Source organism: Drosophila albomicans, chromosome 3 (genome assembly GCF_009650485.2).
Source record: "Drosophila albomicans strain 15112-1751.03 chromosome 3, ASM965048v2, whole genome shotgun sequence".
Classification (NCBI taxonomy): Eukaryota; Metazoa; Arthropoda; class Insecta; order Diptera; family Drosophilidae; genus Drosophila; species Drosophila albomicans.
Genome location: NC_047629.2, coordinates 33,808,158 through 33,835,304, shown reverse-complemented (window position 1 = coordinate 33,835,304; position 27,147 = coordinate 33,808,158). Strand labels below are relative to the sequence as shown.

At 37.7% G+C, this 27,147-nt stretch overlaps 2 protein-coding genes across 2 annotated transcripts; both read left to right on the top strand.

The window, feature by feature from the left end:
* The first annotated feature begins 1,313 nt into the window (after window positions 1–1,313).
* LOC117568872 (somatostatin receptor type 5) lies at window positions 1,314–20,583 on the top strand. Its single transcript, XM_034249762.2, has 2 exons — window positions 1,314–1,983; window positions 17,538–20,583. The coding sequence occupies exon 2, from the start codon at window positions 17,812–17,814 to the stop codon at window positions 19,507–19,509; it is 1,698 nt and encodes a 565-aa protein (XP_034105653.1). The 5' UTR covers window positions 1,314–1,983; window positions 17,538–17,811; the 3' UTR covers window positions 19,510–20,583.
* Window positions 20,584–24,124: 3,541 nt separating this feature from the next.
* Window positions 24,125–25,739, top strand: LOC117568639 (fibrinogen-like protein 1). The gene is made up of 3 exons (XM_034249428.2): window positions 24,125–24,263; window positions 24,320–25,167; window positions 25,512–25,739. Exons 1-3 carry the CDS (start codon window positions 24,174–24,176, stop codon window positions 25,639–25,641), a joined length of 1,068 nt encoding a protein of 355 aa, XP_034105319.1. The 5' UTR covers window positions 24,125–24,173; the 3' UTR covers window positions 25,642–25,739.
* The last annotated feature ends 1,408 nt before the right edge of the window (window positions 25,740–27,147 follow it).

The following is a 27,147-nucleotide window of genomic DNA, read 5'->3' as shown; positions in this document are numbered from 1 at the left end:
AGCCAAAGGCAGTGTTTCGAATTTAATTAAAAATATGTTTGATTCAATTAAGCATGGCAATTCCTGCTGAGATTACAGCTGCATTTCCTTCTTAACCCACAGATTAAGCAGAGCATTAACAATTCGCCTTGCACTCCGCAGGATATGCAGTATGGTTGCTGTTGCTTCTGCTGCTGTTGTGGCATATCCTTGCTGTCTGCCAGCCTGCTGCCTGCTGTTTTTTAATGCAGTTTCCTTTTCCCGGCACCGTTCGCAATACGCTTAAAAATGTTAACAGCGCTTAAATAAAAAAGACAGCATGTTGATGGCGATGGGCGAAGCCAATGTGGCTTTAAAAATTAACAGCATTAATAAACAGTGAAATATTTGTGCGGCCGCAGAGGCAAAACCTTTATTTATATTTGCCACACTTTATTTATAGAAGAGCACAGAGAAAAAACAAAGCGAAGGAAAGAATGAGAAACACACACAAATTAAATAATTTAATGAAGACTAATTAGATTTCTCTACTGCGCCATCAAATTACGAGAGCCACTCATCATTGCATTTGCCAATAATAATATTAAGCATACGCCACCAAATTGGCTTATGGCTAATTATTTATTTACATAGACAGCACACACACACACACTCATAGATAGACACACCCACACACCTGTGGGCAATGGATAAAGGCAAATAGCATTGCGTTTTGACGTCACGAATGGATTTAAGAATCCATTGACACATTCATAAATCGATGGCTGATTTATTATCAATAATTGCTTTTGATTGCTTTTCTTTTTCTATTCGCAGAAGATGCACCCATAAACAAAAAAGCAAACAAAGCACGCGAAACAACGCAAAGAACGTGAACAAGAGCGCATAATTTGTTTATAAACAAATGCGCAGCCGACATAAAAGCAAAAACTGCGGCCAACATCAGACAGACACACACCGTATCCACACAAAGCAATTGCTAATTGCTAATGGCTCGATTTGGCATTTAAAAAACAATTACAATAATATTAAATAATAAATATAGTACGCACGTTCAAACATAGACAAAAGCACTTTCAACATGCATAACACTAACAGACGCCGGCCACCCACATGCCCAGCAACAAGAGCAACAACAACAACAACTGTTAACAGCCACTGTTAAGAGCGGGTTAACAGCGCTGGAAGCCGACTCCGAAAGGAGCAACGCGTTGCTGCTTCGGTTTCGTAACAGAGAGCCGACAGACAACGCAACCGTCTCGCTCTCGCATGCCGAACAGCTGTTTGGCGTGGGCCTGGCAGAGCATCATCATTAACATTATCATCATTAACAGAGAAACAGCAACAGCAACAGCAGCAGCAGCAGCGCGTGTACACGCAGATGATGTTAATATGCCAGCGGCTTCTTTAGCGGCTTCAGTCGTTGCCTGTCAACAAAGCGAGGCGCACGTGTGCACGAAAGCCAACGCTTGGCAAAAAACTTCCGTTACTCCAACGCCCCAACAAAACAGAGCGAAGAACAGACGCGTAAAGTTCTTATTTTAATACCGAAAGCAGAAACGCCAACGAATAACAATCAGTGGAAAAATTATGATTTTTGATGTGTGCGCGCATTCATAACAAATAAATAAATAATAGAAGATCAAATGATGTGGAAATTGTGGGGAAAATTTACTAAGGCAAGTGAAATTCCCCGAAACTGTCGAGTGACAACAAGATAAATGCTAATGCTCACAACTCACTTGAATAAAAGAAGGAAAAAACAGGCACATCATCGTCATCATTATTTGATTTAAGAAACAATATTTTAAATTCGAAGCAACAACTGTGTGTGTTTTTTTGCTGCCCGGGGCACATGACAAAAGTAAAACATAAAAATCTGAAATATTTATAAACGACAACAAAACGAATATCTTGTTAGATTCCCAGCAACGACAAACAAAGAACAAACAACAGTCAGACAGACGGCAGGATTGGAGTGTGGAAAGTGAAGGAAAGTTCGAGGTAAATATTTATTATATCCACAACACAATAAATCAGCTTTAACATGAACTCACAACTGCAGAGAGTGCGTAAAAAACACACACACTAAACACATAACAAAAAAATAAATATAAAAAAAGTGTCAAATTTATGCGAAGCGGTAAAACGAAACTGCCGGAAATTTATATGGCTTATAAGGCGGAGAAACGGGGGACCAAAACTTACAGGACACAAAAACCTTAAGCACACTCTGTTCTGTTCTTCTTCAAGGATCTTTGTTTGCCTTTGTAATTCTATGCCAATTGTGTGCGTCTGCAAATAAACTCGATTTATTCATACTTTTTGCGAATTAGTTTTTAATTGCACAGTAAACAGGATATAGAACCCTTTTAAGCTAATTTGGTTGTTATGACAAGAAGATGAAGAAAACAGTTCTATTCATAGCATCTGACAATTTATGAATAGACTTTGATAATCATGAAATAATAGGAAGATGAATTTTCTATCAGACTCTGTGAGCAAAAAATTATTGAAAATATAATACAGCTAAATTTAAATGAAATTGCAACTAAAGCCCACAAAGAAAATTAAGGTCGAGTTTCTTTATTTCGTATATAAAACCTGAAATTGGTTAAACCCAATATTAATTTATTATTTGACATAATTGAATATTTATTATTGACTATTATACATACAATGCATGAAAACTAATAAAATTAAATTAACTAAAATAAAAATGAAGAATGAATATAATGTTGTTCAAAGTTTATTATGTATATTTATTGCCGCATTGATTTTTCTAACATTTTTGTATTAATTAAAGACGGTTAATTGGATAATCAACTTGATCTATAAAGCGATTCATATAAAAATCTTTAAGAACACATTATTATTCCGCTAATGTTGTACTAAAAAATTATTTTTATAGTTCTCATTTTCATGAGCTTTAAATTCGATTGGAAATAAAATGTGTCTCTTAATTTCGCCTAAAAACTATATATTATTCGGAGCAATAAATTGGATGATAAAGCAAATCATACATATAAATATCTTTGATTGCATGTGAATATTACTTTAATGTTACACTACCTTAATAGTTTCCAATTCCATGAGCTTTAAATTCAAATAAAAACATTAAGTATGCCACTAAATTATGATATTCGATTATTATATGTGAAGTGTGTAGTAAAGTGAAGCAAAAATATAAAAAACGCTTACGAAATAAGCTAAAGCACAAGGCAGCCAGCTCAAGGCCACACACAATTTTCATTGTGAGGAAGCTCAAAGGTTGCGTCGTTCGCTGTGTGCCAAGACGTTGATTCAATGCATTTGTGTGTTCTCTGCCAGGAAACTCATATCCCCTATGACGTGAAAATTTTGACAGTTTACATATGGGGAAATTTGTCAAAAGTGCTGAAGCAAGGGATGAGAAAGCATTCTAAAAGAACAAAAAACGAATGCCCCTTCCGTTTCCGTTGCCAGCTGTCAAATAAAAAGTGCTGCATACTTTTCGGGGCAGTCAAAGCAAAGTGTTAAAGAGAGCGAAGCCACAAAAGGGCATTGAAACATGAAATAGCAGTTAAATTAATAAACAGATCTAGAGTATGAGCAACATAGAGTAAAGGGAAGAACTCAACACGATGAGTTAAATAGTAAAATAGTAAATTAGAGAAATGGAGAAGTTGTTGCCTGGGGTTTGCCAGACACACAACCCTGCCGCAAACTCAATGCAGATAATTAAATGTAATTACATAATGTGTTTGTATTTGTATTTGTGGCTGTAGCTGTGGTCCATTGTCTGCCCCTCAATGTGTGTCTGTGTGAACTTGGCTTTGGTTGTGTGCGCAATGGCGTGCTTATCACCCACAACAGCAAATTCCCAACATCAACTACAACGAAATTCATATTTCACAAAATGTGCGCAGCGAAATACTCTACAACAATAATTACAAGTGTTCACAGACTCATTGAGAATAAAATATAAAAAAAAACTGTTAACTACAATCATCGTAACTCTATATTCTATGTCAGTTGATAGTTTATGTGGTTTGCATAATTATCAAATCGGTGCAAACTGAATGATTACTCTTTCCACTGTTTGACAAAGTAATTAAATTACAGCAGCACACAATCACACATTCTGTATCACAGTGTGTGTGTGTGTGTATGTGGATGAGGGCATAATGTGGCCTAATGTCTGATAAAAGCTTATAATGATGACGTGCCGTCGATGGCCCCCAAAAACCCCGATAGGCGGCATTCGCCTGGTAGCGGCAAAGTCAATAAAATGTAATTAAATCGACATTGTTATCAGCAACACACATACACACACACATACAGTCACCCACTTATGTGTACACATGTTTAGTTTTAGCCAAAAACTATTATTGCATTATTTTCAATATAAAGTTTGTGGCATTTTTGGCACAAAGACATTCCGTCAATCGCCTCATAATGTGTTAGTTATTGATCTCCATCAACATATAGAATTTTGCAATATATTTCACAACAGTATAAAAAAGTTTACCATGCGAAAAGGCAAATAATGAGCTCAAAGCTGCGTATAACAAGAAACTTTTTAATAAAACTTGGCAGGACGGCAACAAAATAAAAAACAAGCAAGAATCTCTCTTCTTCTTCATCTTCAATACATATAAAGGTAATTCATGGCAAGAACGGAAAATCGACGAAACTAAAAAACTAATTTATGCGCACAATGCTCGCTTTCCACCCACTTGAAGGCAGCAGTGTAGCAACGTTCGATGAGGCTGGCTGGCCAACTTGGCGTGAAGCCCGGCTTGGGCCTGCCAACTAGTTTCGAGGATGGCGGCAAAGTTTGCAATTCAAACGAGAGCAGCTCATTTCCATTTACCTTCTTCTTCGCTTTTTGTTTTGCTCTCTTTGTTCGAATCTTTAGCCACACTTCAGCAACTGCTGCTCTTTTCTTTTTTTGCTTTTGTTTTGTTGTGTGTATTTGATTAACAATTTTCCATTGCGGCCCTCGAAAGTTGGCTATTGACATTACCAAACGGCTGACGAAGAAAATGGAAACCCTTCAATCTTCAGTCGAACCCAACGGATTTTAATTGAAATTTCAAACCCAAAAAAAAGGTGGTTAAAAAGGATTGGCTAAGTGCTTTGGCTAAGCACGTAAATTAAAACGCCTTTTCTTAAAGGTAATTTTATAATTTAGGTCAAATATCAATATCTTCTCAACTTAACTTGAATTACCATTATTTAAAGGCAGAATCGAGAGCAATTGCAATTCAGCAAATTACACAATTCGGTGTACAAATAAACCTTTTGCCCACAGTCATCCTCAGTTCAAGAGTCAGTCAGGCATCGACAGTCCAAACGTATCTTGCAGTTCACTCTTGTCTGACCATGTGGAGTGCAGTTTTGTGGAAGTTTCATTACAAAATTGCCATCTGCATGAAAAGCAATGCACTCGTATGTCCCCTCTAAATGGAAAAAATCAAATTTCTGGCTTTAACTTGACTATCTGAGAGTTACTCTCAGCTTCATTGGCTGAATATTGTAGCAGAGTTTTTGGGTAACCTGTTTTTGCCTAAAAAGGCCAACATTGAAAGCCATTCACTTAGCGGCAACCGTCGATATTTCAATTATGTTTAGAGGCGAGCATTTTACGGTGGGTTTGTTTTTAGAACGTCACTCAATGCGTCTGTTGTGGCAAAAGCTGCCATGTCATGGACGTGATGCCTGTCATGCGGTTCCTAGGGAAATGAGTCTTAATTGTGGCCAAACAACGACTGCATAAAATTTAGTGCTAAAGTGAGCTTTAAGTTAGGAAAAGTACCTTGGATTTTGACTTAATTTAAATATACTATATGGACTATTAAGAAATAAAAATAGTATTATTGTCATACTTATACCATAGAATACAAAATATGCCTACGGGTATGGTAGTATTAGAGTATATACCAAATGAAAATATAATAATACCTAAGGCTTTATGTTGTATATTGATATGCGACTTCATTCAAAATATACCATTAAATATAAAAAATACCGGGTATAAAAAAAGAGAAAATTACTGCGATCTTGATTTTAAAATTATTTCTAATGTCAGGCATACAAAATCATTAGAAATTATAATTGAATGTGTTTAACTAGTCATCCAAAATTCAATAAAATATTTCTTCATTTTCCGATTTTTAATTTCGCTAATTTTGACTGATTTTCTATGTCATCTCAGTCTGAGAACTTGTGCAAATAATTTTCTTGAATTGCTCGCAATTTTTTTGTTTAGAAAAGTCGTTGAACTTGTAAAAATATTTATCGATGTGTCGTACACATTTGCTTGAATCAACAAAAAAATTAGTTGAGTAATAAACAAAAGAAATTCGATTTGATGAAACATTTCGTATATCTTTCAACACAATCCGCTGATCCGTTATTGGCCAAAAAGTTAAAGTCTGGACTTGTGAAACTGTTCATCGATGTGAATGGCGAGTGATTTACATTGACACTTTGCTTTGGGACAAAGTTGCGACCAGTCAACTGCCTTCCCCAGCTCCCAAGCTCAAACTCCACGCCGCCCATCAAAAGTCCAGGCCGTATACGAGGCAAATGCAACAAGTGTTTGGCTCGTAGAAAATTTATCGATGGCAAAACTTGCCTTCAAAGTGAATTACGACAAGTTTGTCGTTGAGCTCGCCTCTTGGCACACGACGTTGTTGCAAGGTTTTACTTTTTATTGCCACAGCGTGGCAAGAACAAATAACCGTATGGCGAGTCATCGGCCCAGGCCGGACAAGGCAACATGCCCTGGGTTGTAACAGGACGGGGAGAGGAGAGGATATTCGAGTAAGATAAATGTCTGGGGAAGTTGGCAAGCAGAAAGGAAGATGGGAATTCTTGGCGAAGCATGAACCTGAAAAACAAAAATGCTAAATGAAAGCAGCAAAAAGCGTAGTCTGAGTAAATTTAATTGCTCAGTCGTCTGACTAATTGAAAAGTTGCAAGTTTCAGCGCGACGCGAAAATAGAATAAACTTCGTCGCCAAAAGAAATTCAAGACGAAAGTTATTTGTCAACGAGTTGAGCGTGGGACAAGAGCATAAATAAAACGACCATGTATAACTAAGGAAATTATATTAAGTATATCGCACCGCAAGAAAAACTAATAAGTAGCAACGATAAAGTCATCAAGAGTGGCGACAGGAAACACATAAAAAACTGGCATATTGATTTCTAAGCCGGACTTAAGATGTTCTTTGCACGGCGGATGGTTTCATTGCCGATGTTTATGAGAGAGACAAGCCTATCAATTTTATTGGCATTCATAGTTCATGTTTCACTTATGCTTCATGTGGCAATCGGAGCTCGTAAATTGGCCAAGTTAGTTGGGCCGCAGTTAGGCACGTTTCGCAATGTTCGAAAAAGTTACAATGTTTCCATTTCACAATTTCAATGATCTGCATATCTGACAGCCGACTGACTACATTTTCCATTTCTAGTTCAAAACACTTTTTCAGCGCCATTTTTGCGTGGCTTTTACGATACTTTTGGCCTTCAGCTCGTTGTATATTTTGTGCAGTGATGCGATTTATGTGGACAACGTCCATTTATCGCGCCATCATCTGCTGCCATATACAATATATTCTGTTTTTTTTTTTATGCAAGATGAAGTTACCGCCCCTCTGGACAGTTGGCACTTGCCAAAGATGTCCTTTCAGCCATAACAATAAATATAAGTCAGATATACGTACATATATATTTTACTGCCCAGCGACGTAGAGTCGTATTTTGAGCAGTAAGTCGATGCGAAGGCCATCAACTTTATCACTCTTCAAGCATTTGCATTCGCGCACACATTTCATTTCATTTGAGTCCCATTTGCCCACGCAAAAAAGGGTGCAATAACTTTTTAAACGTGAGTTACGGCCACAGCACGAAGTATTTGCGATTTTATGTTCAGACAAGTGTGACTGACTTTATTTTATATTATTTCTTTGAGACAATATTTCATAGTTAATTAGAACTTGCATAATATATTTTGAGAAGTTATAAAATATCTTATTTGATAGAGTAATATAGAATATTATCTAGTAATGAAATTTGTCACACAGGGTATTTTGCAGTCGTGTTCTCTCAAGCTTCTGACCCACTCTTTACACCTACGCTATTTGCCATCATTTTTCTCAGCTTTGCATTCTATTTTCCGATGAATTTGTGATTTGTCAATTAATTACCGTCGTAAGCTGAGCATTTTCCGGTATTCCAGCAATTATATTTTCGATTCGATGCCAACATTCGCCCAAAAATGTGTTCGGCATTGTATAATTTATGTATTTTCGGTCCATCATCCATAATTGATCCACGCTAAAATATGCGACCATGCGGACAATTGAGATGCCACTGCGAAGGGAGAGAAGAGTGCAGAGACATGGACTGTCTTTATGGTCAGGTCATGATTTATAAATAATTAAATATTTATTTTCGCACGTTGTAATGACGTTGGCAGCCTGGATGTCAGCGTTTGGCATTTGCCCAGCTCATATGCTCATTAATATTAATAAGACGCCATCGGAAAGAACCAACGAACGAACAAGCGACAGAACAACACATGGCCCGGTGGTTGTCTCCAGCTCTAGCTGTTGAATCTCAACAGGTGTTTGTGTTTATGTTGTGCCCAGCCACATGCCACACGTGTCGACTGTGTGTGTCCTTGTGTGTGGTAATCAAGTCAAGTGCCGCACACACAGAGTGCTTGAGCTTTGAAAGTTTCCTTTTACTTTATGTCTGGAGTTCTTAGCGATTGTTGTCGCTTTCGTTTAGCCTAGAATCCAATTTCCATTATCCAATTTTGATGCTGTCAAGCGCGCATAAATACGACGTCCCGATCCCTCATGCTTTGTTATGCAAATCTCGGCAGCAAAAAAAAAAAAAAGATACAGTATCAATCTCCTACTTAGCCAAGCCAAAGTCCATTTACTTCCCCCGCTTCTTTTTCTTGTAGGGGACATCTTTTATAGCCCCAAGAGCGAGTGCCGTCGTTTTATGGCCTAAAACATTATAACTCATATATTTCTTGGAATTTTTAGCTGCTTTTCGAGAGCTGGTCCCCAAAGCAAAAAAGAACAAAAAGAATATCTTCACACACAAAAAAGAAACACAAAGAAAATTTGTCTCAACGCCCCTTTAAACTGTTTTAAATGCCCCATCAGCTGTGCTCGCTAAAAATTATTTTGCACAAATTTGAAACACAAGATGAACCAGAAAAAAGTAGCATAATTGCCCAGCCCAAGGACTCATGCATGAGTCCAACAAATGAGATGTATTATTCTTATGTAAAATGTGCACAAACAACAACAAACAATCACTAAGATGGCCTGGCAAATGCTTCAGGCCGCCCTCGAGACTTTTGCATTTTTCACTGGGCCACACACACAATACTATATACCATACATTTATCCATATCCATATCAAGTTCTGCGCTTACATTCACAAAAAAGCGCTTTGTTTACTTTAAATATTCCATACAACAAACATACATACACTTACTACCAAAAGTACGTGTATACTCGTACGTATATATCTTTCGCTCCCTTTGGCGCTTCTTGTGAATGTCTCACTCCGCAATTTTCTGTTATCACAGGTGAACGACGACCGCGAAGGTGACAGTAAAACATTTTCAGCGACAAAAAAAAAACTTTACAAAATAAAAATACAAAATAAAAACAAGAATAAAAACGAATTCACTTGTGTATAATTTGGAGCGACAAAAAACGAGCGCGATTTTAAAGTTCGACTACATCAAATACACTAACTACAAGGCAAGTGAAGTTGCCAATTTCATTTTATGAAAATATTTTTCCTAATTTGTCTTAGCATATTGTTCAAATAGATCTTTTTCACAACGCCTAATAATGACACTTTTTTTTTTAAATTTATTAGAAACCATGAAAAAATAACATTATACAACACTATGAAGAGTATTTTTTATTATCAATAATTTGGTCACACTTAAAAGTCTTTCAATTAAAAATCTATCGTTTACTATCTATCGTTTTATTTTTGTTTTGGGTGTGTGGGCTTTAATAATTACAATATAATGCGAGCGATAACTAATTTATTAAAGGGCTTAATTTAAATAATTGTAGTTTCAGTTTTTTACCGATAATGGTATTTCATAATGTAATCCATCGTAAATACATATATTTAACTTGTTTAGTTATAATTCAAAAACATTGATAAAGAGACTTCGACAAAACTGGTTAAGGGCAAGAAAGCCTAAGGTTTAAGAGCAAATCTACAGTTCATGGCAATATTAAATATAAATGGTGTCATATCACTTTAAAAATCCCACCAACAATTTGGCAGAGAATTAAGAAAACCATTTCACACGATAACAGAGAAAAAATTTGTTGCACACCGTTTAAAAGTTGGCTTTTTTGTCTGATTTTTTATTTTTTCTACTTTCTGGCGCGTGTCTCTCGATGGTTGCAGAGGTGAGCGCACTTTTTTATCTATATAATTTGATTTATGACACTCGCAGCCACAGACAACGGCCACAGTGCAAAGGCAACAACAGTATCGAATCGCTATATATATTGTGGAGGCGGCAACGAGGGGCGGAGACGCGGGTCGACTGCTCAGAGCTCAGAGTTCACTTTAAGTTATCTCTCTATGAATATCCATTAAAGATGATGAGCCACGCGCGCTTTCAACAGCGCTTAATGTTAGCGTCAACGACGTGTCACGCCCAGAACACACATACACACACACAGCCATAGACATAGACAAAGTCACGCCTCCCATCCAGCATTTAAACAATAAATTAATTTGGGCCACAGAGCCGCAACTGGAATCAGTGTCTAGACAAAGGCCTTGGCGAGGCCAACTAGAGAGCGAAAACGAGAGACGAGCTTTTGCCACAGGAGCACGCGCGTGTTGAATTTAAAGAGCCAGCCAAGAGAATACTCTAACGCTCTCGAAACTCGTCTCAAGGTTCCCATCACAGGAGCAGGATTCATCCGCAAGGCGCAGCACTCGAGGCATATTTACTTTTGGGTTTCTGTGTGCTTTTTTTTGTATTTTTTTGTTGAGGGGATTTTAATATTCATTTTCATTTGCATGTTGTTTTTTGGTCTCTGTAACGCAACGCTGCGCAGAATGTTTTATGTTGCATAAACAAAGGGAAATTATTCAAATACCACAATATGTTGCACAGAGTGTGAACATGCGGAACACGCTGCAAAACGACCATGTCATAATTATGCTGAGATTAACTCATTGAATAATGCGACCTTATGCCGACGTATTCCTTGCACAATTTACCAGTTAAATTGCAAAAGTTAAACATTACAACAGCAGATTAGCAAGTAAATCAATATAATTATTGTTCAAATCAGTCCCAAGGGAACGAGAGAGGAGAGTGGGAAATGGAAATATATGATGTATGCTGATAACAGGCAAATCCCATTTGACATTACGACAGTCTAAACGCCCATTGGGGACTCAGCGCTGCGGCTGTTGAACTGGAAGTGACTTTTGCCAGTTTACCAATTAAATTAGTTGACATAAGCCGCTTAGGGCATTGCTCTGCCCAACACACAAACAAACTAAAATCAAAAGCAAAGGCAAAACTCAAAACTAAAACTAAATTTTAATTAAACAGAGTGTGTGTGTGCAAAAACTTATTATGAAACCAAATCACGATGAATCAGAGCAGACAATCAGTCGACTACTAGATGCACAAGTTTGATATGAAAGCATTAAATCAATGCAAGCTTTAAACTCAAATTCCAGCACACTTAATTGGCATGCTGCTAGTTTTTGTCTTTATTTATTTATTTGTTTGATTTTTGAGATTATGCGACGTAGTTTCTATCAATATTGAGCTTAGATTAAATTCAATTTTATAGAGTCACATTCTTAAGCTATTGTATCGTCCATCTTATTGTTCAATACTTTAATTGTTATTCGGCTTTGATTAAATATTATTTTCTAAGGCAATAAATTAAATAACTTTTCTCTTATTTTTACTTGCTGCCAGCTTCAGACACTAAAGTATCTATCAATATTGATATTTTATTCACAATTCCAACAATATTGTCATGTTATTCAAAACTTTATTCACTTCCAACAAGGTTAATCTAGAGCAGCATATGCAGTTAATTATATTTATTAATATTATGAATGAATTATAAAGCTCCTGTATTCAAATTCAACTCGAATTGAAAGCTTGCCTCAAAAGTAGCCAAATATTAATATAGGAGAGTAGCAAGATTTGTAAGCAGGAGACCAAGCAAGAGGTGTGCAGGACTTCAATTGCAAGTCAAACAGCTAACGACTTATTAAGGTGTGTGCTTACATAGTTACCTACACACATACACACACACACACGGAGTCTCACGCATACATGCACACATTACAATTAGAGGTCTGACAACACACATGCTGGTCAATATGCAGTCATTACCTTCTCTCAGCCTCTCTAATAACCATGTGGCCTTGTTGTTTCTCTCTCTCTCACTCTCACTCTCTCTCTGTCTCTCTTGCATCTTCTGTGTTGTCCCTTTCATTTGACTTGGCTTAGACGTCAGTGAAGCGTTTTATGGCCTTTGTGGCATGGCCCCGTCAATGGCAACATGTGTAGCAATTGATTGCTAACCCTGTTTACTGGCCACCACTCCGTACTCTGGCAACTGGCAACTGACAACTGCCTGTGTCATGGTCAGGCCTTTTAGGTTTGTGCTTCGCTATCACCCCTGTCTTGATTATCTGTCCGGCTAATCAAGCTAGGTAGATAGCCAACCCAACAGTGGCTGACAGTGCTATGTGTACGGCAGTTATGATGCGGCTTTAACCATCCAGTAATTGCACAGCTAGTGATTAGAACGGGACTAATTGAGGGCAGCTTCCCGTGCCATTATTTCACTTTCCATTTCTCATTGCTCTTGGCCCGAAATGCCATTAATCGCAGCTGTCGACCCAGTTATGCCAAAAAGGCCACATTCTCTATAAAGCACAATATATAATTTCTGGCAACTCATGTTGTTTATCTAACCGGGGATTACAACAATTAATTCATTAGAGCTCAACTCACTCAGCATGGAATACTCTGCACCTCCTCCTCTTTTCTCTTGCCTCTATGGGGGCAGAATTTTGTGCCTTGACCTACAAACTCTTGTGACCCTGGCGCGTGGCAAATAAGTCATTGTCCTGAAAACTATTACTTGTCTACAGAGTTTACAATCTTCATAAAGTTTAAAGATTTTGGTTTGGTTTCAATCATTTTATTTTGAAGTACAAACAAGCTTAATTTTAGTTTCAGTTTATTATAATTTTAAGACTAGTTTTTTGATCATATTATTCTTACAATTATTATTTAAATTATTTATTTTATTTAATTAACAAAACAATTTTCTAAACTAAACTAAATCAATTATTTATTTTGAATTTCCACGGTTGCAAAATTATGTTTTAGCGTGTGACGCAACAGATCGTAATGTCTGGCAAATTTCAAAGGGCAATATGCACACTGAAGTTGAAGTTCTCCTGAGTGAACGCGTAGATGATTCTGAAAGCTTTTGTCATATATAAAATATTTTAAGCAATATGGACATTTAAGTCGTTGTTCATTAATATTGTGGTTACTTATGTGCTTAGTCAGTTCTCGTTTGCTATTGAACGCATCTTTACAAATTTTACAACTATGCGATGTCGATGCCTCTGAGTTTAACGTTCTAAGACTTGGCATAATGAGATCACTGCTGACGCGTTCAAGTACAGTTTTTGTCTTCTTCTTTTTGGCTTCAGGTGCAATTTCACTGTCATTCGCTCTTTTCAGGCTTGATTTGCTGTCTTTCGTTTGTGCTGCAGCTTCGCTCTCTTTCACCTTTGTCGTGGTCAAATTTGGTTCGCTTTCTTTGGCGCTTCCGTTTACTTTGGGTTCGCTCTCATTCATTACGATTTTATCTTTGCTTTGTGACATGATCTGTTTCGTATTTAGATTTGCTGTGCCTTGGGATGCAATCTCCTTCTTATCAATATTCGGTTCGCTCTCCTCCGCACTTATATTTGCAATGCTTTGGGGTGAGATCTTCTCACTTGCATTGGGTTTCTTTTCTTTGGGGCTTCCGTTTGTTTCGGTTTTTGATCCTCTCTCAATCACTGCTGCTTTTTGTTTTCTTTGTGATTTACTCTTTTTCGTATTTATATTTGATTTGCTATTGGGTACGATCTTCTTCGCACAGACCATTGGTGAGCTCTTCTTCACGCCTATATCTGTTGTGTTTTGGAGCTCGATCATCTTCACACCAATATTTGGCTCGTTTTCCTCCGCACTTATATTGGTTACGCTTTGGGGCAAGATCTTCTTCGCGCTAATATTTGGTTCGCTATCCCTCGGACTCATATTTGTTTGGATTTTAGGTGCGATCTTTTCTGCACCAACATTTGGATCGCTCTCCTTCCTACTTATATTTGTTGTTATCAGTGGTGCGATGTTCTTCTCACTGACATTTGGTTCGCTCTCCTTTGTGCTTATAACTTTTTTGGTTTGGGGCAAGATCTTCTTCGCGCTGATATTTGGTTCGCAATCCTTCGGACTCACATTTGTTTGAATTTTAGGTGCGATCTTTTTTGCAGCAACATTTGGTTCGTTCTGTTTTGCACTTATATTTGTTGTGCTTTCGGGAGCTATCTTTTTCGCACACATATTTGGTTCGCTCTCCCTTCCACTTATATTTGTTGTGAATTGTGGTGCGATGTTCTTCTCACTGACATTTGGTTGGCCCTCCTTAGCACTTATACCTTTTTTGGTTTGGGGTGAGATCTTCTTCCCACTGATATTTGGTTCGCTCTCCTTTGTACCCAAATTTGATTGTCTTTTGGCTGCGATCTTCTTTGAACTGACACTTGGTTCCATCTCCTTCGAGCCTGTATTTGATGTGCTGTGGGGTGCGATCTTCTTCGTACAGACTTTTGATTCGCTCTTCCTCGCGCTTACTTTTTTTTTACTTGGGGGTGAGATTTTCTTCGCACTTACATTTGGTTCGCTCTCCTTCGTACTCACATTTGTTTGGTTTTTGGGTGCTATCTTTTCCGCACCAATATTTGGTTCGTTTTCCTCTGCACTTATATTTGTTGCGCTTTGGGGCAAGATCTTCGCATTTGGTTTGCTATCCTTTATACTCATATTTGTTTGGATTTTAGGTACGATCTTTTCCACACCAACATTTGGTTCGTTATCAATGGCACTTATATGTGTTGTGCTTTTGGGTGCGTTCTTCTTCAGATTGAGATTTGGTTCGCTCTCCTTCGAACTCATATTTGCTTGGCCTTTGGGAGCGACCTTCGTCGAACTGACATTTGGTTCCATCTCCTTTGTGATTGTATTTGTTGTGCTGTGGGGTACGATCTTTTTCGTACAGACATTTGGTTCGCTCTCCTTCGTACTCACATTTGTTTGGCTTTTGGGTGCGATCTTGTTCGCACCAACATTTTGTTGGCTCTTTTCCGCACTTACATTTGTTGTGATATGTGGTGCGACGTTATTGTGACTGACATTTGGTTCGCTCTCCTTCGTACTCATATTTATTTGGTTGTTGGGTGTGATCTTCCTCACATTAATATTTGATTCGCTCTCCTTCGCACTTATATTTGTTGTGATTTGGGGTGCGATCTTCTTTCTAGTGACATTTGTTTCACTTTCCTTTGTACTCATATTTAGTTGGCTTTTGAGTAAGATCTTCGCACCATGATTTGGTTGGCTCTCATTCGCAATTGTATTAGTTGTGTTTTGGGGTGTTATTTTCATAGCACAGACCGTGGGTTCACTCACATTCGCGCTTGTATTTGTTGTGCATTGGGGTGTGATGTTCTTCCCACTAACGTTTGGTTCGCACTCTTTTGCTTTTACGTTAGTTTTGCTTTTTGCCGCACTCTCTTGATTGCTCTGATCTTCGCACAAAAGATCTCTTCTCTCTTGTTTTACAATACTTGTGATTAGATCCCAATCTTCTGTGGGAAGGCTATTAATAATGTCGTCAATATCTTTTCCCTTTTTCTCCACATTCTGCTCGAAGTTTCTTTTAAATCGATGGGCAGCTCGGACATCTGAAATGCAATTTCTGCACATATTCTGTAACCAGTTTTTATTTTCTGCATTAAAATTGAAGCACTGTCTAATTATATTTTGCAGAGACGGTTGCTCTTTGAAAACATTCACTAAGTTGGCCGAATAGCTCTTGCAAATACTACAAACTTGATCCATTGCGCTCGTTGTGTAATCACGTTGAAGACTGAATCTAGGGTGTTGTGCAACCAGCTATTTATACTTCAATTCTTAATCCTCTCCGAGAAGAGAGTGCGATTTTGCTCATGCAGGTAATAAATTTGGGTTGTCTTTAGTGACCATCTGTTTTCTAAAAGGTTCGCAGGTACTCCTTTGCTGTACTTTATATTGGGATAACCAGGTCAGCTCCGAATTAAGTCATTATATCTGTCCTTTAGTTTATTGCCTGCTTTCCAACCGCACGTTTACCTTGGTCATAATTTTTGTAAAATTTTGAAAAAAATCGAATTGGTCAAAAAGGTTTTTTTTTAAAGAAATTTCAAGATAATATTCTTTGAAAATGTTGTTAAATTAAAGTAAATCATAATAAAATGTATTATTATTTTTATTATTACACAAGAGATTATACTAAAATTATATATTTCACTCTCATAAACTGCTTCAATGATCGTTTTAATTTAAGTGCTTTAATTATTTTATATTTACATTGCTGTCGCTCATAGAATAATGTGTAAACATGATTGTCAACTTTTGATTTCGTTGTAACAAAAAGCTTAGAAATTTTTCAATTTGCAGTTTCAACAATGAAAATCCTATTTATTTACTGCCGGAAAACAAGCAATTTATTCGCTTCGACTAAATATAATATCAACTCATATATACTCCAAGTTGATTGCATTGTTTTCTAGCAAGTCTCCTTATTGGGTGCGTTTACAGTGGCATTGATTGCAAAGATGGAAACTATCAAGAGTTGCAGTAAATAATGCTCTTTTGTGCTTAAGTTATGAAATAATGCAGAAAAAGTGATAGAACACTGTACCCGAAAGTGTTTGGTGGAAATATTTTTGTTGCATTGCAATAAAGTAAAAACTTGAGAGGTGCTTTAAACATTTCTACAGCGTAAAAAAATATTTATAATAGCTCTCAATATTCGTTATTAAATTCAAAATCAAGCTGAATCGATTGCTGAAATAATGTTTTGAAAGCTGCATAATAAATTGAAAATCAAAATTTTCAACAACTATTCTAGCATAAAAGTAAATATGACCTTATAATAAACGATGCCCAGAGGCAATTTTAAAAGCTAGAATGAGCTCGCTGGCCATATAAATCTCAGTGGAAAATCCACTGAATATTGAATAACAATTTTCGGCTAAGGCTCAGAGAGAGAGAGAGAGAGGGCGAGAGAGCGAGGCTAAACTAACGCAGTTGTGTAATAGAATAAGTACTAAGCATTATGCGGTTACATGGTAATAATCATAATAATAATGTCCTTTTTTCCTATTTTGCCTGCTTTTATATAATTTTAGAGGCTGGAATTATGTGATGGCGGCAGGCAGCTGTGTCATCATCAACGGGCCCACGCATCAAGTATGGAAAGCATATCAAAATATTTGAATTTGAACAGCAGGCAGCTGAACTGATGGGCGTTGCCCGGGATTGAAAATTAGTCAAGCGAGCGAGCATAGCGACAGCAATAGCAACAACAACTGGGAGAGAGAGCAAAGCGGAGAGAAGCAACAGCGAGAAGAACAACGAACAGGAGCAGCAGTAGTAGGAGCAACAACAAGCCGCATAACAAACATGAAAGGCTACTCGAAACCAAATGGTGCCGCTAACCGCAACTGCCACATGGACCATGTCCATGGCGGCTGTGGCATCCTGTTATTTGTGCTGACAGCCCTGACACTAACGAGCTTAATAACGCCCACAGAGCAGTTGACAGCGACGCCAGCAGCGACGCCAACAAATGCGACAGCAACAGAAATTGCAATGCAGCCGAGCAGCAAATCCAACAGCAGCAGCAGCTCAATATTGGAGCACTCCGAGTACTATAAGCACATGAATGCGAATCTCTCGACTGCCGACAGCAACAACAACAACTACAACAATGGAGCTGGGTTCGTATTTCCGCCCGAGTTTAATGGCACGCTACCCGTGGGCTTTGGCGGTGAGCTGCCGAATGGCAGCGGACCCTACAATGGGTCGCGTGGGGATTGCGCCGATGATTGGAACTTTGGTGTCCTGCTGGTCACCATGATACTCTACGCGCTCGTCTGCATTGTCGGACTGTTTGGCAACACGCTCGTCATCTATGTGGTGTTGCGCTTCTCCAAGATGCAGACGGTCACAAATATCTATATACTCAATCTGGCGATTGCCGATGAATGCTTTCTGATTGGCATTCCCTTTGTGATCTACACTATGCATGCGGGCAATTGGGCATTTGGCACTTACATGTGCAAGGCATACTTGGTGAGCACCTCGGTGACGCAGTTCACCTCATCGATCTTTCTGCTGATCATGTCTGCGGATCGTTATATTGCCGTCTGTCATCCAATTTCATCGCCACGCTATCGCACACCGTTTGTCTCGAAGCTGGTCTCTGCGGTGGCCTGGATGACTTCGGTGCTGTTGATGCTGCCCGTGATACTCTTTGCCAACTCCGTGGAGACGAAGCCCGGTCACATGTCGTGTAACATTGAGTGGCCCGAGTTGTTCAACATGCAGTCCGACTCGGCATTCATATTGTATTCCTTGATACTCGGCTTTGCCACGCCGCTGATCTTCATCCTGACTTTCTATTGTCTGGTTATACGCAAGCTGCACACAGTGGGACCCAAGCACAAAAGCAAGGAGAAGAAGCGTTCGCATCGCAAAGTTACCAAGTTGGTGCTCACTGTGATCACAGTGTACATATTGTGCTGGCTGCCTCATTGGGTGCTGCAGGTGGCGTTGATTAACTCGTCGCACAGTTGCGCCTCCAAGCTGCAGGTTGTTGTGTTTCTCGCCTGCGGCTGTTTGGCGTACTCCAATTCGGCCATGAATCCGATACTCTATGCCTTTCTCAGCGACAACTTCAAGAAGAGCTTCATGAAGGCGTGCACTTGTGCCGCTCGCAACGATGTCAATGCCCAGCTGCAGCTGGAGAACAGTTTCTTCCCGAAGTTCGGCAAGGGACGGCAATCGGAGCGACTAATTGGGCCCAACAATGCTAATGGCAACAATGGCAATGGCAAGAACAACAAGAAGAAGACACTGGCTGGTGGTCGAAATAACAATGCCCCAATGACCACAACCACAACGACAACAACAACGGCTGGCACCGATGTCATTACCTCGATACAGCCAACAACACTTGCCACTTGCCCCTGCCCCACTCAAGTGGCGACACCGAATGCCCCAACCGCCGCCGCTGCCCTCATTGTCGTCAATGCCGAGGCAACACAAGCAGCAGCAGCCAACAACTGTAAGCCTCCTGTGCTGCACACGGATTTATAAGACCGGGCCGCTGCTCCTGGGGTGCCGCTCGAGACGGTTGTGTTTATAGCGAGGAGATGAGAGATGCGAGTGGGGGTCCAACTGGACTTTGATACTGAGCTGATGAGGCCATCGGAATGCTTGTTATAAGTATGGCATTTGATATTTATTGATATGTATATGAGTGTGTGTTGTGTCTGTGTGTCTGTGTCTGTATCTGTTTCTCCTCTCCCTTCCCCACTCTTCATGTGTATAACGAATAGGTGAATGAAGCCAAAGATATATTCTTAGAGTATTGCGAAAGGAAGCTTGGCCAAAGATTTAAACCAAAGAAAGACTTTGACAGCACACTCGATTTCCCCAAAATAAACAAAACAAAATAAACAAGAGTCAATGAGAATTCAAAAATTCCAGCAGAAACATAAATATAATTCCACTGGAAGCAAAACAGAATAACCAAAAACAAAGAATATTGTAATTAAATGCATCACATTAACGAATTAAATTCCAATGTGATTATTGTATTAGAAAGGAAGGAAATTCACAACCAAATAACAAACAAACATTTATACAAAAAATACAAAAACAAAAACTCAACTATTCATTAACATTGTTTATAATCTGTAAGCATTTAAATACTATTGCATATTGCTAACGATAATATTCGAATATAATTAATTACTAATTTAAATAAAGAAACAAACAAAGAACCACATAAAAATATCCAATACAAAACAAATGTTCGAAGCCAGTTTAAATGTCCCTCTACAACTTAAGAGTACTTACAACAATAAAATCAAACAAGATATATGAAAACTAAGATACACCATAAACGATTTAATGTTGCCATTTGAATATTTATGTACGTGTGCTATTTGTATTTTTGAACGTAAACTAAGCTTATTAATATTCTCGTAGTTGTAAACATTTCAGAACATCTTAATAATAGTCCGAAAAAAAAAGTTACAGGAATGCAGTAAAATATTTTCAAATATTTAAGTGTCATTTCGAGTGGCAGCAAAAGTTGTTTGCCCCTCATAACTTAAAACTCTAATATAAGTGAAATTTAAGTTCGTATGAAAAATAAATAAAATACAAAACGTAAATTTTTCGTTTTATTCTAGATAAACAAATCAAAGCACATGAGGTAGAAGTACAGAAATATATTTATTATTACTTTACAGCAAATGGACCATTATGCTCTTAATCTTTCTCTCCTCTCAATCTCCATCTTAATCTTGCTCACTCTGTTTGACTTGCAAATGTATCTTAAGACGTGCGTGACAGATACAGATATGGATACAGATACAGATAGAGATATAAAGAGTGCGCTTGTATTGAAAAGTGTGAAAATAAGCACAAATATAAAACCCAAAGTGTGACAGAGAAAAAACAAAACAATAAACAACAAAGAGCAACGGCAAATGCCAAGAACAAAAACAACAGCAACAACAACGACAGCAAGAAGGAAAAATTGTCAACATGAAGAGCAATTTTCATGCTTGATGTAATGTCCATTTGGAAATTCACAAGATGCTAACAACCTACAACCCAAAGACAATTCCAAACACTTTGCACAGCAACAAAAAATAAACCGAAGAAAAAGGGGAAAACACACACAAATACATACTCTAGCAAGTGGAAAACAAGTTACAAAAAAACAAAGAGAGAAAGAGAGAAGAATATAATGAAAACTAAACAAAAACTCAACTCTGCTGGCAAATGACCGCTGGACACTGGACAGTGGACTTGGGACATTGGACAGTGGAGCGTGGAATATGAAATCTTGTCAGAGTCTTTCACAGTTGAATTGCAAAGAAATGTGGTCAAGAATTTTGGCAATGCACATAAAGAATGCTGAATGCACTCACAAATTTTAGAAGAACAGTTAAAGCAATAAAGTTTAAGCAGATTTCATTTTAAATTAGAATTGATTTTGTTTCATATTAGAAAAGCTTTTATTAATATTCATTTTGTATTTTAAATGCAGACAGAAAGAGCGACTTTTATTGTAGCTCATAAATTCTTGAATATTAACATACTAATGAACTTTTAACCTACACGTATAGCGTATGAAGAGTTTTGCCAGCATCAAAAGGAATCCAAATAGACTTCAATTTGTATCTAATGGAGTGAGGATGGACTGTGGCTTTGCCATTGGCTGCTTGGCTCGTTGGTTGGCTGGGTTAGCACATCGTAAATCCAAGTGTTGCAAAGTGTGGCAAAAAAACAAAAGCAAAAGCAAATCAACAATTGCTATGGCAGTTTGTTGTTCTCGCGCGAGTTTCTTTTTTCTTTTTTTGTGTTGTTGCTGTTTTTGTGTTCTTTCTTTCGTTCACTTTGCCCCCAATGTGCGATGTGTGTAGATTGCCAGGGCCAAATGTTTTTCATATTGCCATCAACAAGCACAAGCTGCAATGCAATGCAAGCAGGAAGAGGGACTAAGAGGGGGGGATAGAGGAGGAACTTGGGTGTTGTTGGCTATTTGTTAGCACATGCTCTGGCTCAGTCTGAAGGTCAGGCATACTCGCATATTGATTATTTGGAATTTCATTAGCAGGCAGCAAAGGAATTATGATGCTCCCGCCTGCATTCTGATGATGCACTTGTCCATATGCTTTGCTCTCTCTCCCGTTCCATCCTGTTCCTCAATACACACACCAACAGCCATCTGCTACTTGCAAGGATGTCAAAAGTGGACAGGGCGGCGAGTAGTAGCAGCTTTTCAGCGCTCTCTGGATTTTAATGGGCTTGTCTGGCTGCTTTGCTCCTCGCAAGGTTCATTGCAAATGCAACTATATATACACAGAGCAGCTATAGCTATAGCTATAGTTGGCTGATGCAGATGCAAATCCCCCTGCCGTGCACAACCTGAAGCTATTGCTGAAGTTTAAGGTCAAGCACAAGCACAGAAACCACTTAAAAGTCGCTACGTGCGCCAAGATACGAGACAGCGACCGGACACAGTATGAAACACAAACACAAACACAGACACAAGCTCTGAGCATGGAAGGACACAGGATATGGCCAATTTATTGCCATATTGATGCAGAAAACTCAGCTGCTGTCAGTTGAATTATGAAAGCTGCTCGAGGCGTTTCACAAGTATTCACAATCTTCGTCTAACACAAGCGCTCTATACATAGTAGCACATTTTCAGCTAATTAAATTCCTTTAAAGCTGCTTCGTCTTTCGTCCTTGCTTATTTACTTGTGGCGATTTTTCCACCATCAGGCATTTCCATGGGGGGCATTTTCAAAGTTGAATTCTGTGGCAAAATGTCTGCTCCGGTCAGTCGAGCTGCTGCGACTTCAAAGCGTAGTAAATTGTTCATATTTTGACCCAATTTATAGCTGGGCCGATTACGTATACGCCCCATATACATACTCACTCGCATGTTGTATATGGAAGAGAAATCAAATTAATGCTTCACACTTCATAAATCGGGCATTGAAAATGAACAGATTAAAGGAAACGTCCAGCCCCTCCCACTTGATTTCATTTCATTTTCAGATTTCCATTTTTTCTATTTTCAAAACTAAAAATACAACAAAGTCGCTTTATAAATACATTAGCACCTCGATATGCTGCCAAATGGCTTACGATCGATATACGTTATGTACATATATATATGTTTGCAGCGTAAACATTGAAATCTATATACTCTAATTCCGTGTGTGTTGCACACAATATTAATTCAAATATATAAATGTGCAAAAGCGGACGCACGATCAGGTGAAAGACTCTCGAGCATATTGCAAAGTGAAACAATTTAAATAAACACTGAAATTCAATTCAAAATTAAATGTCTAGCAAATTGCCAATTGGTCTCCAAGGGCCACAGAATGGTTCAATTAAATTTCATTAGAATAAAGTGTTTTTCGGGTCTTGGCTATAAAGGAAAATTGCCATCCGTTGCTTATTGAAAATTTGCACAAAGTGCTCACTCTTTATTTACTAAGCTGTTTATTTTATTGACTATTTAAGATGTTAGGGTTTTTTTTTAAACAACTTTAAATAGTAAATGAAAGTGTATTTGGGGGTTGGTAGCGATGGAACAAAGAATTAATGAATAAATAAATACAAATAGAAAATTGCAATGTAGCTAAAATAAGATAAGTTAAATAGTCACATCGAAAAGCAAATTAAATATTTATGGTAAAACTTTGCAGTAGTTTTTAACACTTTCATCTTCAAAAGACTTAAATGTAGATAAAAACAAAACCCGTGAGCTCAGAAAATGTTTCGATAACAGTTACTCAGCAGCGTAAACTTTTATTACCATAGTTTTATCATTCAAAATATTTGAAGTAACTAAAAATTTAAATCCTTGCCCATAAAAAGTAGTGTAGGGTCCAATTAGGGCTGCATAATAAAAGTACAACTTATCTTTATAAGTTACATTCATTATTGGTTCGACCTTGAACTTGACCAATATAATGCTCAACAATCTGCCAGAAAATGGATATTCTATTCTCATTGAAATCGGCCAAAAGAATACCTGATGATGACTCATGAACATGTGATGCAACTTTGTTTTTTTGTTTTGTCAGTAGCAGATGAATGAATATCTGATAAGACAGCGTTGATAACTGAATAGGAGAACCGTAAAATTGTTTACAGTTTGCAGCTTCTGTTTAGTTCCATTTTGATATTCAAACGCGATAAATGTAACTCATGAGAAGATGACTGCAAAGATGAAATTTTTCATATATATTCTGTTTCTGAAATGCTTTACTCTAAGTGTGGCAACCGAAACTGAAGATAATAAAGTTGTGAGTGTAATCGAATAATTCCTTATAATAATTTTAATATAATAATTTATTTTTAGTTGAACAATTTACTTGAATCCAAGCTGATAAATATAATCGATCTTCGGGGTATTCTGGGTGCACTCGAATTGAATGCAACCTATAAGAATATTAAAACACTAAACATTGGCAGCAAAGCAAATGATAATTCAAATGTGTTGGGCTTGTTGCAAAAGCCAAATTTCAATGTAGAAGAGCAGATGCAACGTCCAGATCACAAAGCAAAGAAACCGTTCCAAACAGAAAAAGCTCTTTCGACTGATGAAACTGCAACTGCAGTTAAGCAATTAAAAGCACAAGTTGATAATCTGCAACTTTCAGTGTTCCAATTGCAGAATCTAGTGAATTCGAATACAAATAAACCAAAAAGTTGCTTAACTGATAAAGGCAGAGAGAGTAATCAAGTGATAAAAGTTCCCGGCGTAGATGCATTTCGTGTAGTCTGCGATTCTTGTGCCGCTGGACCAGGTTGGATTGTGATACAAAGGCGATTCGATGGCAGCCTGGACTTCTATAGAGATTGGAATGCATATCGCTTTGGCTTTGGCTACTTCGATGGCGAGTTTTTCTTAGGACTTGAATATATTCATCATCTTACAATATCGCGACCATATGAATTGTATATAGAACTAATTGACTTTGAGAATCAGTTGTATTTCGCTCGATACGATAACTTTCTCATTGGCAGCGCAGAGGAGAAATTTGCGCTGAAATCGTTGGGCACCTATAGTGGAAATGCTGGCGATGCTTTGAGTTATAATCTCTACGATAAATTCTCCACTTACGATAGTGATAATGATAATTGGCTCCATGGTAATTGTGCCAACTACTATGAAAGCGGTTGGTGGTTCGGTTCGGATACAAATAGGTGAGTAAAATAAGTAGAAATGTCTCATGCGACACTATTTATAGAAAAATATAAACTGAAACAATTTTGAAAATAAATAAACGATATTCTAATAGCTTTTAATGAGTACTATAGTTAAAGCTCAGATTATTGTAAGAACCTTTTCTATTTTATAGTAAAATATAAAAATTTATTTATTTTTTTTTTTTGTACATTTACATTTCTGTACTAAAATCTATTGAAAATAGATAAATGTTTTGGTATATATTTTTTTCTTTAGGTAGTGTCGCAAGCGATATTTTCGCCAGAGAAGTACCCATATGATAATATTCTAAAATGTTATTTTACATTATTTTGCTATTTAGTAATCTTAATGGCCGATATTATAAATGGGGACAAAGAAATGCCAGAGGCATTTGGTGGTATACGCTCAGAGGATACAACTCTTTGAAGTCTGTTAAAATGTTAATCAGACCAAAGTATACTTTAGTCTAAGTAAAAGAGAATATGATTGAAAAATCGACAAACTATTACAGGTATATTTTGTGTATTAATGCTATTAAGAATAAAAGTTCTTCTGAATTTGCGCAATTTATTTTAAACATTGTCCAAACAAATTGCATTCATTGTATAACGAGTGAGTATATTATTATCATATAATAATACAAACAGTGAAAGTGCATGAAAAGAATATATTTTGATCTAATTGTGATAGGAGAAATGCATCTTATTTCAAATGCATTATGTATCACACTTTGAAGGCCATTGAGAGTTCTTTCGAGCTGTCGAAATATCATCAGCGCTTCGACAACTTTGCATAATCCATAATTTCCCCATTGTCACTTGCAATTTTGTGTATATTTTTTTCGATTTGTTTCGCAGTCACATGGCGAATCCTCGCTTGATGTTTGCACAGCATCAAAAATTCGCCATTGAGAAAATTCGGCAAATTTTGGTAGCCAAATTGAAAAGTTTCTTTTTCTATGATTTTTATTACTATTTTTTATATCGTTTTTGTTCTTTGTCTTGTGCTCTTGTTCTTGCGGTTGCGAACTCCATTGCAGCACTTATTGTGGTTTATGCTTTATTATATATTATTTTGCATTCACTTTGCTTGCCTGATTGCCACCCCATTTTCGATACTCCTACATGGCTGAGCAAATTGAAAGTTTTCTTACTGTTGCCGCAAATTCTGTGGTTAGTCGAGCGTTTGTTTTTTGTTCTGCACAATTTTTGTAGTTTAGTTCGTGCTTTTTCTCGCCTGTAATCCGCTTCAGCAGCAAAAATTGCATCAAAGTGCAAAGTTGTTTCCAAACTGGCAATAAATTCAGTGCAATTACACTCAACTGCACTTGACAGCAATATTTAAAATGCGTTAAAAATGGATATCGAGATGTCTATGTGCAGTTGGAAAGCTGCTTAATGAACGGATCCCTCAAATAGTAAACCGATTAACTAGCAAACAAACAAGCAAACATGAGCTGCATCATCATCGCCAACAGCGGCAAATGATTGATGACTGTTGTTTTGGGGGGCCACACACAACTAAAAGTCGTTTAGAACATGAAAATGAGTCCTGATTAGAGAGCCAACTCGATAGTTGGTTTTGTGATTTTGGGCATAAATCAGTCAATGTTGATTTAATATTGCATAACTTGCTGACAGAGGTAGCAAATATCAATATACTCGCTGTATTCGTAGTATAGTAGATGATGCCTCTGCCAGGGTCAAGCTTAAATCGATCAAAAAACTGACAGCCAAAACTGGCGCCAGTTGAATGAACCTTTTGACCATCAAGCAACTTCCGTAAACAAACCCAAACTGCTGCCAACTGCTGTGTTTGTTTCCCTTTGACTTCCTCTTCGCTTGGCCCATTGTCTCTGCTACTTTTATACCCGTTACTCAAAGGGTAGAAGGGTATTATAACTTTGTGCCTCCAGCAAATGTAAATAACAGGCGGAACGAATCATCTCCCACCTTATACAATAGCTAGGACAATCT

Excerpts from the sequence above, each read along its gene's own strand:
- LOC117568872 (XM_034249762.2), top strand. The coding sequence starts at position 17,812 with ATGAAAGGCTACTCGAAACCAAATGGTGCCGCTAACCGCAACTGCCAC.
- LOC117568639 (XM_034249428.2), top strand. The coding sequence starts at position 24,174 with ATGACTGCAAAGATGAAATTTTTCATATATATTCTGTTTCTGAAATGC. Across the intron at positions 24,264-24,319 it reads AAACTGAAGATAATAAAGTT|TTGAACAATTTACTTGAATC; the intron begins GTGAGTGTAATC and ends ATTTATTTTTAG. Across the intron at positions 25,168-25,511 it reads TTCGGTTCGGATACAAATAG|TAATCTTAATGGCCGATATT; the intron begins GTGAGTAAAATA and ends TTTGCTATTTAG.